This window comes from Grampus griseus (assembly GCF_964374135.1).
Source record: "Grampus griseus genome assembly, chromosome: 8".
NCBI classification, from domain to species: Eukaryota; Metazoa; Chordata; class Mammalia; order Artiodactyla; family Delphinidae; genus Grampus; species Grampus griseus.
Window position 1 is genome coordinate 56736731 of NC_139002.1, and position 11602 is coordinate 56748332.

Here is an 11602-nt window from a genome sequence, read left to right on the forward strand (position 1 = left end):
AGCCTATCTCTCCTACTGATTACATAAAAACCCTGGACAAAAATACAAAACACAACTACCTAATGACTCTGAAAATTAAACAAAAGCAGGCAAATGGTCCTGGGAGTAAAAATTTGGAGAAGTAACCTGCATGGGGTAGATTTCCCTTTTATTTCTCCTTTCTCTTGTGGATTTGTGCTGCGATTAGAACCACCCACAGGCCAACAGACAAATTGGGTCTGAAACTAAATCAGCTGATAACCTCTTGAAACAAAGACAACAACAACTACAAAATCAACGTTCTATCAAGGATTATAACGGGGCTTCCATGGTGGCGCAGTGGTTGAGAGTCTGCCTGCCGATGCAGGGGACACGGGTTCGTGCCCCGGTCCGGGAGGATCCCACATGCCGCGGAGCGGCTGGGCCCGTGAGCCATGGCCGCTGAGCCTGCGCGTCTGGAGCCTGTGCTCCGCAACGGGAGAGGCCACAACAGTGAGAGGCCCGCGTACCAAAAAAAATAATAATAATAAGGATTATAACAGGACCTAGAGTCTACACAACATAACATTCACAGTGTCCAGGATACAATCTAAAATAACTCAACATACAAAAACCAGAAGAAGAGGATGATCAATGAGGATGCATGATCAGTATACAAAAATCAATTATACTTCTGTAGAGTAACATCAAACAACTGGATCTTGAAATTTAAAAGACAATGCCAAATAAAAAGATAATACCACCTACAATAGCACCAAAATGGAAATATACTTAGGTATAAATAGGAAAATATGTGCATAATCTCTATGTACATCTCTAAAGCACAAAATACTGATGAAAGAAATCAAAGAAGACCTAAACAAATTGAGACATGTACTATGTTCATGGATTGGAAGATTCAATGTTGAATATGGATTCAATATGGATTAGAAGATGTCAATTCTCTACAAACTATAGATTCAGTGCAGTCCAAATCAAGATCTCTGCGGGATTTTTTCTTTTCTTTTGTATGTGTAGACAAGCTGATCCTAAACATTATATGGAAAGGTAAAGGAACTAGAATAGCCAAGCAATTTTTAAAAGGAAGAACAACATTGGAGTTGCCTACTAACTGATCTCAAGACTTACTATGAAGTTACAGTAATGAAGACAGTGTGGTAGTGGTGAAAGAATAGACACCTATATCAATGGAATGAACTCCAGAATCCAAAAATAGACCTGTATATATCAACTGATTTTCCAAAAAGGTGCAAAGGCTATCCAATTATTCTTCCCAATAAATAGTGCTGGCGAGGGTGTGGAGGAACTGGAACGCATACATGGCTGGTGGGCATACCAAATGGTACAGACACTTTGGAAAACAGTTTGGCAGAGTTTCTTATAAGTTTAAAGATACTTACTATAAGACTTAGAAGTTCCACTCCCAAAATAAATGAAAAGTTATGTCCCCACAAAAACCTGTATATGAACGTTAATAATGGATGCATTCGTAACTCAAAAACTGGAAACAACCCAAATGCTCTTCAACTAGAGTGAATGGATAAACTCTTGTACAGCCATACAATGGGATACTACTCAGCAATAAAAATGAACAAACTAGTGGTACAACAACAAGGATGAATCTCAAACGCATCATGCTAAGTGAAAGAAGCTAGACTTAAAAGGATAAATATGTATGCATCTATTTATAGGACATTCTGGAAAAGGCAAAACTATGGGGATGGAAAACAGTCCACTAGTTGCCAGTGGCTGGAGTTGAGGAAGGGTTGGCTACAGAGGGGCAGCAGGAGGTATTTTGGGGGGTGATGGAACTGTTCCATATCTTGATTGTCAAAATAAACTGTATGCCAAAAAAGAGTGGGTTTTTACTCTTTGCAAATATGTATCTCAATAAAAAGCAAAAAAAAAAAAAAAGAAACTAAACAATCTATAGCTCACAAACCGCAAACTATTTACTGGGCATGTACCATTTGCTGGGGCTTATGCTGGACCTTGAAGACACAAAGATTAATAAGACAATCCCTTCCTTCAAGGGGTTCACGAATTCACAGGAATGTAAGGCATGACGAAAAAGATTTGGACTTGATGTTGAGGGATACTGGAGATGGGGGCTGACACATACTCATGGCGTGCCATGGGAGCACTAAAGAGGGGCGGGTGGGATAGGAAATAAGGCAAGCTTCCTAGAAAGGGAATTGCTTCAACTGAGTTTTGAAGGATGAGAAGCAGTTAAGCAGGTGAGGGGAGGCTATGGGCATTCCAGATAGAAGGGGTGGCCCACGGGAAGCCCCAGGTGGTGAGACAACCTGGGACCTTCAAGGAATTGTAAGGACTTCGGTTTGGCTAGAATGAAGGGAACCAGAAGAGCTAACAGGAGATGGGAGCAGACAATAGCCATGGGGAGGAAGGTTAAAGATAATCTGTCCAAAGAGCTTTTTATCCAGAAGAGGGTGGGACAGGTTTTAAGCAGGGCAGTGAGATGCATCAGCTTCATGCACTTTTAGGATCACTCTGGCTGCATTGCAGAGGATGGACCGGAGGGGAAGGCTGGCGGCAAAGGGATCAAGAAGGAAGCTGGGACAGGGATCCAGCTGAGAGATATAGAGGTTGGGGCCAGGTGGGGAAGCAGAAGAAGGACCGATTGGAGAGGTATTTAGGGGTAGAATGGTCATAACTGGCCTCCCACTCAATATTTGAATATTCAGTCTCAGAACCTTTGCACTCGCTGTTTCTTCTGCCTGGATTGATCTTTCCTAGGCAGTTTGCAGAGCTCCTTCCTTCCCATTGTTCAGGGTAAGCCACCTTCTCAGAGGAGCCTGCCTGACTACCCCATTCAAAGGACAACCTTTCCCATCACTCTTACAACACTCTGCTTATTTCCCTCATAAGAGGTATCTTACTTGTTTATTTACTTGTTCTTGGTGCAAGCACATGGGCTCTGAGTTCTAACCCCAACTTGACCCCTTTATTAGCAGTGAGCAAATTATTCATCTTTGTCTTAGTTTGTTCATTTGTAAAGTAGGAATAGTAACACCTACTTCATAGAATTGTCATCAGGCTAAAATCGGTTAATATATGTAAAGTGCCTAGAACAACTGCCAGCTTCTTCCTAGCATAGTGCTTGGCGCATAGTAGGCACTTCATAAAATATTTGCTGAATGGATTTGACTAAATGAAAGAAGGAACATTCCCATGTTCACCAGCAGATGGCGCATGTACGGAAAAAAAGTTAAAACTGCGGCCACTCTCACAAATTGGCCAATAGATGTCACTATAGCTCCCTGGGTCAAGGAACCAAGGCTGAGACAGGCTGTCAGTGGCAGATGTTGCCCAGATAGGACGCTGGACAAGAATCCCAAATGGAGGGCCAGAAAGCTATAATTGTATTAAAAAGTCAAAGTCTAAAAGCTAAAGCTAAATTATGTTTTACATGATTACATGTTCTAAAGCTGCATTTTCTTTCTGTTCTCTCACTTTATTGAATAGTAATAAGGAGCTGACCATGCAGGCATCTTCTATAACTGCAGCCTCAGTTCAACAAGGTGAGAGGTTGTGGGACTTAAAGGGAGTGGGCATTAGACATACAGCAGAGGGAGGCCAGAGCGAGCCCTGCGTGATGCCTCTTCCTCTGCGCTTTGGTCTTCTGTGGGGTGCAGTGCTCAGAAATCTCTGTGCGCCAGGGTCAGGCGCCCAAAAGGGAACTGGGCCCAGCCCCTGCAGGGAGTGTCTGGTCTGGTGCAGACAATGGGCCAGAAAACAAATCAGTCCAAATGAAGGTCTGGGGGGGTCCAGAGACAGGAGGAAGAGGGTGAGGTCAGGAAAGCAGAGGGGACCATTGAGCTGTCCTGCTGCTCTCTGTTGGGGGTAAGGCATCCCAGGCCGAGGGTACTGTGTGAGCAAGGTATGGGGCCTGGAATAGCTAGCTGGGCTCTGTTACTAAACTCTGAGTAGTCTGGTGCGGCTAGAGAGTAGCATTCAGGAAGTTGTTTAGCATGGCTGGAGGACAGGGGCAAGGACAGGGGGTGTATCAGTTATCCAGAGCTGGCAGACTAGCTAGTCTAGCAGTCTGGCACTTTTTCTTTTCCCCTCCAAGTCTTGTCAAAAGTCATTGTAGCCCAGGGCCCAACAGCCTGGTACAGTCCTAGTTTATTCTTGTCCCAGTGTAATTATTATTATTTTAATTTTTTTTTTTTTTTTGCGGTATTCGGGCCTCTCACTGTTGTGGCCTCTCCCGTTGCGGAGCACAGGCTCCGGACGCGCAGGCTCAGCGGCCATGGCTCACGGGCCCAGCCGCTCCGCGGCATGTGGGATCTTCCCAGACCGGGGCACGAACCCATGTCCCCTGCATCGGCAGGCGGACTCTCAACCACTGCGCCACCAGGGAAGCCCCCCCAGTGTAATTATTAATAGAGGTCCCTTTCACTCTCCAAAGTTTCCTAGTTTGGATGGTCACCTTAGTTTGGGGCCCCCATGCCTCCATTATCACAGTGACCCCATATTTACTGAGCACAGGAGCCGGGTATGGTCCATCTCAGCAGGTGCTCGGCAGAGAGGAGAGGCTCAGGAAGGATGAGTTTCATGCAGGGGGACCTCAGAGCCTGCGGGTCCAGAACAAGCCCCTTTCTCCTCTCGGAGAGGGTAGAGATGCCCCTTCCCTTGAGAAGGAGCCCCCATCAGAGTGTCTGCCTGCAAGAGGCTGGGGCAGGTTTCTGAGGCCTCCTGGAAGCTGCTGATGGAGGCTGAAGAGAGCTCTCCACCCTTTCCTTGCTGGCTTTTTGCTCATCTCCAGGGCACCACAGGCCTGGCCGCAGGAGGCAATGACCACAGGGGTGGAGATACAGAGTTTGGAGATGGGGCAGCACTGCCAGATACTCAGACCCAGAGCAGGGCAGGGATGGCCCCAGGGGGCACCCTGAGCTCTGGATCTGCTCTGCTCCTGACACCCTGTGTGACCTGGATGGGCTCCTGCACTCGCTGGGCCGCAACTTCCCCACTAGTACACTGAAGGGTTAGTTGAGGGGGTCTCCATGGGACTGGCCATCCCCGGGCAAATCGCTGTGAGGCAGGGCTGAGGAGAGAGGGTGGAGGTGGAGAGGGAGGGGTAGGGGGCAAAGACGGGGACTCTGAAGGCAGCCAAGTTCATTACCACAGGAATATTAACTGCCCCTGTAACTTCTCCCAGTCCGGGAAAGGCCATGCCGGTAAATTAGGGCCATGAGTCTGCCAGGCAGAGACTTAATGAAGAAGGAGATGGACTTCAGTGAGAGCAGGGAGTGCCTCTGGAGGTCACAAGTCCAGCCCTGGCCTGACGGAAGGAACCTGGAGCCAGGGAGGGGCAGGGGGTGTCCACAGTCGGGGTCGGACTGAACCAGAAAGGCACGAGCCGGCCCTGCTGTGTTCACTGCTGAATCCCCAGCACACAGCACACAGTAGGGCCTAACCAATGCTTCTGACTGACTGGGGTCCAGGCGACGTGGCTAGTCATGCTGAGCTCAGACTGAAACCCAGTCCTCTGGACTCCAGCTGGGCCCTCATTTATTCCCACCCCAGACCTGAGGGGCCTGGGTAGGAAAGGGGTCGCAGAAGTAAAAGGCTTCTCAAGGAGATGGTGATCGTGGCTCCCCTTTGTGTTTGAGAGGAAATTTCAGTTTTTACAGGGTCACAGAAGCCCAGGAAGTCTGACGTGTTTCTCGGTGCAGAGCTGCCTTGATGTGTTTCACACTTCTGACAGTCACACGTTTTCTCTCTCCTCTACCTGCTCTCTAGCCCACCTGCTCTTTAAGGGCACATCCTGGATGGAGCTTCCCCCCTGGCACTTGGCCCCTGCAGTCACCTGCCCACCTCAAACTTCCAGCAGCATTCACAGCATCTGATTAGAGGGGGAGGTTAACCATTCGGTGAGTCCCTGGCACTGCTGAAAGAGGGTCTGCAGTGAGTGGGTGACGTCAGGGTGTCAAGGGAGGGCCAGCCAGACCCCTCCATCTCACCTTTTCCTGCAAGACCTCTTTGTGGCCCCTTCCCTTACCCCCCCTGCCCCTCTGGCTTCCCATGGGCACGGCTTAGCTGACTCCTCTCTCTGTCTCCTGTGCCCAGCATAAGGCCTGGCACAAAAAGGATGGGCAGAAGGAAGGAACAAGTAAGAGCACCACGCAGTTCTCCTGGCCCACATAGCACACCTCCCCACTTCCCTGACTTCTCTGAGGGCGGAAGTCCCTCTAGTTCCTCCCAGTGGAGAATGAAGGGAACGCAGAACCATCTTACCCACACACATCATCCTAGCTGCCCCCAGCCATTAATGGTCTTCTTGAATTATCAGACTAACAGATCTTCCTGCACCTAGGCCTTTGTACAAGCTGATACTTCTGATCTTTCTCTGTTCTGCAACTCCTACTCATCCCTCAAAACACTGTTCAAATGTGACTTTAAGAAATTTCCCTAGGCTGGGTACAGGGGCCCTTACTCTGAGTTCTCATGGTTTCCTGGGACTTCTTTTCTCTAGAACTTGATTGAATAGAATTTCTCCTCTGGGTCATTAGCTTTTCTAGGACTGACAAAGTTGTATTTAGTAGAGACTAAGAAAATGGCTGGATTTGCAGAGGAGGCTGGGGCCCTGGGGCCCTGCTGATAGTTCCATAAAGCCAAAGGCCACTGACAGGCTACAAGAAGGGAAGCTGCTCAGAGACAACATTTAATGGGAGTCAGTGAATGGCACTAAGGTTAAATGTCAATTGGCATACATTAGGTACTCAATTAGTTTATTTTTTACAACTATTGGTTTGATATTTAGCTTAGCATCAGCTCTCGTCTAAAACCCTCAAAGATTTTTGCTGACAGTGTACCACAGCTAGCAGCATGTTTTATTTGCCAGGACTTAATGTAGTCTTAGGCTACATTACATTACGTCTTTGGAATTGGGTGGCGGGGGCAGGGGGTGGGGTGGGGGGGTGGGCAGGGTGACCTGTTAGAGACACAGTTCTCTAACCTGTGTAAGAGAGAACATCACCATTTCCCCCTACAGGACTGGCAAAGCACCCTTTGAAGGTCACTGATGGATGGGAATGCTTCAAGAGAATTTAACCCCTTCTCACGAGGAATGACCGGGAGAAGGGGTAGGGAATTTGCTGGGAGAAGATGAGGAGGCTCGTGCCCTGCCAACCACTCTGTGAAGAGCTGTCCTGGGGTGAGGTGTGCTCCTGGCCTCAGCGCAGAGTTGGGACTGTCAGGGAGTCCCAGGCAGATTTCTCCGGCACCGCACCGAAGGGATGCTCCCAGGAGGGGAGGGAGTAAGCTCGTCGAGAGAGGGTGCTCCTCACTTATACAGTTTATGAGCCTTCCCACGTTACCTCTGAGGTCCCTTTCAATGTTTAGAAGACACAAATTCTAGAATTAGGGCTTCCCCAGTGGCGTAGTGGTTGAGAGTCCGCCTGCCGATGCAGGGGACACGGGTTCGTGCCCTGGTCCGGGAAGATCCCACATGCCGCGGAGCGGCTGGGCCCGTGAGCCATGGCTGCTGAGCCTGCACGTCCGGAGCCTGTGCTCCACAACGGGAGGGGCTACAACAGTGAGAGGCCCACGTACCAAAAAAAAAAAAAAAAAAAAAAAAAATTCTAGAATTACACAACCGTAAGATTCTAAAATGCCAGAATTCTAGGCTTCTGCCATGTGGTTCTAGGGCTCTGAGACCCTGAATGTAAAATAATCCAGCCTGGGGACCTTGAGGTAGGAGACAGCCTCTTATCCTGGCCCTACTGGCCCAGAACCCACCCGTCTCCTTGTTCCACATATCTCAAGGGGCTATTTTATCCACGTCCCCCACTGCTAGGCCACCTCTCTTCTCAGCCTCTCACATATCCAAGGTGCAGGTCTTAACCCTCTAGCCAGGAGAGCGTGGCGTGACACAGGACATAAGGGAGTACCAGGTAGTTCAACAGAGGGGACGATGTCAAAGCAGCAAATAATGATTCCTCCTCTTTTCTGTCTGAATTAACTACCTCTGATTGTCTGCAGCTGGATTTGTTCCCTGATAGCCTCATCTGATGCTAGTGTCTGTCAGTCCAACTACATCTCCCCCGTGACCCTCCACCCCACCGCAGTGATGAGGAACCGAAGGGTAAGAGGATGTAGAGAAAGTGCAGGACCCTACCCTGGCTGCGGATAACACTGTCTCAGCATAAAAAGCGAACTGGTTTGGAGCAATGCCATGCCAGTGGGAAGTCCCTCCATGTGTCTAGCCTCAAGCTTACTAGGTACAGTCAGAGCCCTTTTCTTCTCCCACAGTCCGGGAGAAGACATCAAGAGTCCCTGCTTCACCTCAGGAAGGTCTAAACTGCTCTAAGTGTCCCCTCCCACCCCCTTTAATGACCCAAGGTCAGCAGGAATGACGTGGCACCGTTTACAAGAGCAGAGTATCTGAGATTATTGCAGACTTTATAGAAAACTGCCCAGGGGAGATCCAGGTTTCCAGGCTGGGGTGGGAAGGCAGGCCTCAGGCAATATGTTGAAGGAGGGTGACTTCCTGCGTGCAGAGGCGGCACAGGCCAGCCATTCTGCCTGACCCAGGGCTGGGAGTCAGGGAGAGGCGGCCCCTCCCACTCACCAGTTGTGCTTTGGGACCATGAAGAAGGCAGGGCGCTGAGGCTCTGACCCTGGACCGGAGGGCTTTTCCCTTCCTCTTCCAGAAGGCATACGGGGGGACAGCGGTGGGGAGGTGGCAGAGAGGACTCTCCAAGGGAGAAGAGTCACATGGGTGGGAAAGAGAATGTGGCCAGCAGCTCCCAGCCCTTCAGAGCCCCTCCCCCACCCCTCTCTGTGGCACAATGGTCGGGTGACCCTGGTTGTGAGGCCAGACCATCTACTTTGCACCCCCAGGACTCTCTCCTCCAGGATCTCCCATGGGGATCTGCTAGTATGGCTGCGGGGTGCTTCACATCTGCGCCTGTTTTGCAGGGCTAGAGAGCTCATCCTTAAGAGGAAAGGGGGCTGGGCATATCCCAGGGATGGATTCCTCACTGGACCCTGAGCCAGTGAGTGGCTGTGTGGGTACTGAGTGGAAGCGACGGATGTAGGAGGAATTGAGAGCCTAAGACTTGGGCAGGGGGAAGAAACTCAGATCGGGGTGAAGAGCTGAGAGTTTGAGATTGGGGACAAGGACTGAGTATTAGGGTATCAGAGCCAAAAGTGGGAAAGGCTGAGGATCAGCTCCACGCTAAGGCTATAAAGGGGTGTGCCTGTCCCTCGGATGGGAGAGATAGAGAAGAGCTGAACCCCAAGCCTGGGCCAAGGAAGGGAGGGGCCTGAGCAAGAGCTGGGGTGGTGGGTGGTATGAAATACATCCTCAGATTGGGGGAGGGTGCCCAACCCTCAGACTCCCAGGATGTAGGTTCTATGCAGGATGGAGAGTTAAGAGCTCCCAAACGAGAAGAAAGGCTCAAAGTCCACAGAAATCTTCTGGTGGGGTTGCTGTGCTTCTGAGACCAGAATGGGATGTGAGGGTCCCTGAGCCCTCGAAGGGAGCTGAGGGCTGCAAGCTGGAGTGTAGTCTAGGGGGATGTTTCCTGCTGAGAGGTCTGGGTTCAAAGCACAGGGTAGTGGAAGCAGTCCCAGGGCCTTCGGATTGAAGGACAGGGTCTCTGGGTGAGTGCTGAAAGGGGGAGGGGGCTTCTGGTGGTTCAGGAGGGCTGTCAGAGCTTGGGATGGGTGGATGGGGTTTCTGGAATCAGAAGAGAGTGTCTCTGGATCTTTGATGGTGACAGCTCTCAGAGGCTGGGGAGGGGGGTAGAGCTTGGGGCCTCCAGGTGGGGGAGATGCCATAATCCAAAGGTCTCAGATCGGTCAGGCGTAGGTCTCAAAGCCCCAAGTTCGCGGGTGTCTCATACCCACGGCCTCGGGACAGGTCATCAGGGGTAGCCCCCAAGTCCCAACAAGCGAAGCTCAGAGGCCCGAACCGGGGGAAGTGGCCCCAGAACCGGCGGGGGCGGCCGAGGCGGGCGCGCGGCGCGGGTCTGCGTCCTGCTCGTAGCGGTAGTGGTAGCCCTCCATCTGGTCCCGGCACGCCTCGCGCAAGTTGCGCATCCAGCGCTGGATGCCACGGCGGTTTAGGTAGAGCACCATTAGGAAGATGAGGCCGATGAGCGCCAGAACCAGCCCGAAGAAGACGTAGGAGGCTTCCAGCTCCGGGCCGGCAAGTTCCACTTCTCCCCCGCCGCCGTCGGCGTCGCCTTCGGCGCAGCGCAGCCCCGCCTCGTCCAGGTCCAGGAAAGGCCGGTCGTACAGCGCCCGCGGGGAGGCGCAGCGCAGGCGCCGCGCGTCGGGTACGCGCTCCGTGGCGTTGCGCATCCAGGCCAGCAGGGGGCGCGCAGCGCAGCCGCAACGCAGGGGGTTGTCGGCGAGCAGCAGGCGCGGCGCGGGGAGGCCGCCATCGCGCTCTAGCGCGCGCAGCTCGTCGGGGCCCAGGCCGGCCAGCGCGTTGAGGCGCGCGTCCAGCTGCTCCAGGCGCGGCCGGCGCAGCGCGGCGGACGGCAGGTGGCTAAGCGCGTTGCCCGACAGGCCCAGGAGGCGCAGCTCGTCGAGCGGGGCGAGCGCGGCGTCCAGCGCGGCCAGCAGCGCGGGGCCGCCCCGCACCAGCGCGTGGTTGAGCTGCAGGGAGCGCAGCGCGGGCAGCCCGCGGAAGGCGTCGCCGCCCAGAGCGCGCAGCGGGTTGTGGCTCAGGTCGAGCGCCGCCAGGCTGGGCAGCCCGTCGAAGGCGCCGTCCTCCACCATCTCGATGTTGTTGTGCGTGAGGCGCAGAGCGGTCAGGAGCGGCAGGCGCACGCCACCCGCCGCCTCCGCCTCCTCCCCGTCTGCGTCCCCGCCGGCGAAGGCGGCCGCGCGCAGCACAGTCAGGTTGGCGCCCACGATGGTGAGATTGCGCGCGTCGGGTGGCACGTCCCGCGGGGGCTGCCGGAGCTCGGCGCCCGACGCGCAGCGCAACATCAGCTTAGGGCCGCCGAAGCAGTAGCACTGGAAGGGGCAGGGTGCGGCGGGTCGGCTCAGCGCCGCCGCCAGGAGCAGCAGCCCCGGCAGCAGCGGGCCCCTGTGCTCCGGCTGTCCCGCGCGCGGGGCCATCACGGCTGCCCCCGCATCCAGCGCCCGGGTCGCCGCGCTCACCAGTGAGTTCGGAGCCCCGTGGGGCGGGGAGGGGGGCGGGTGGGGCAAGTCTTCGATCGGGAGCGCCCGGCGGTTGTGGTCTGTTCTTCCGCTGGCTCTATAGTCCGAGGAGCCTTCACTTTCCTGGCTGGGGCGAGAGGGGTCAGGCGGGGAGCGGAGCCCCCCGCCCCCGGTGCCCTCTTCGCCCTGCGCACCGGCCTCCGACTTCTGCGGCCGTTCTGGGCTCGGAGCCGAGTGGGCAGGGTTTGCCTCCCCCCTCCCCGCCTCCCGGCCTCCTCCTCCGCCCCCGGCGGTGTCTCCGCGCCCTCCTTGCGGAGAGGCGGGGTGGGAGGCTCCCGAGAACTAGGGCTTTCGGCTGCTGCTCTTTCTCTTACCCCCTCTGGGCTCCCGGACTGCTGAGAAGTTTGGCTTTCCGAGGTTCTGACTTATTTCCCCCTCATCTCCTCCCTAGCCCCCGCGCTTAGGCTGGTACCTTCCC

General features: G+C 53.6%; 1 protein-coding gene across 1 annotated transcript; it reads right to left on the reverse strand.

Moving 5' to 3' along the window:
- Positions 1-9909: 9909 nt before the first annotated feature.
- On the reverse strand, positions 9910-11085 carry TPBGL (trophoblast glycoprotein like; the record flags this gene model as incomplete). Its single annotated transcript, XM_082659558.1, has 1 exon — positions 9910-11085. Exon 1 carries the CDS (start codon positions 11080-11082, stop codon positions 9910-9912), a length of 1173 nt encoding a protein of 390 aa, XP_082515684.1. The 5' UTR covers positions 11083-11085.
- Between the last annotated feature and the right edge of the window lie 517 nt (positions 11086-11602).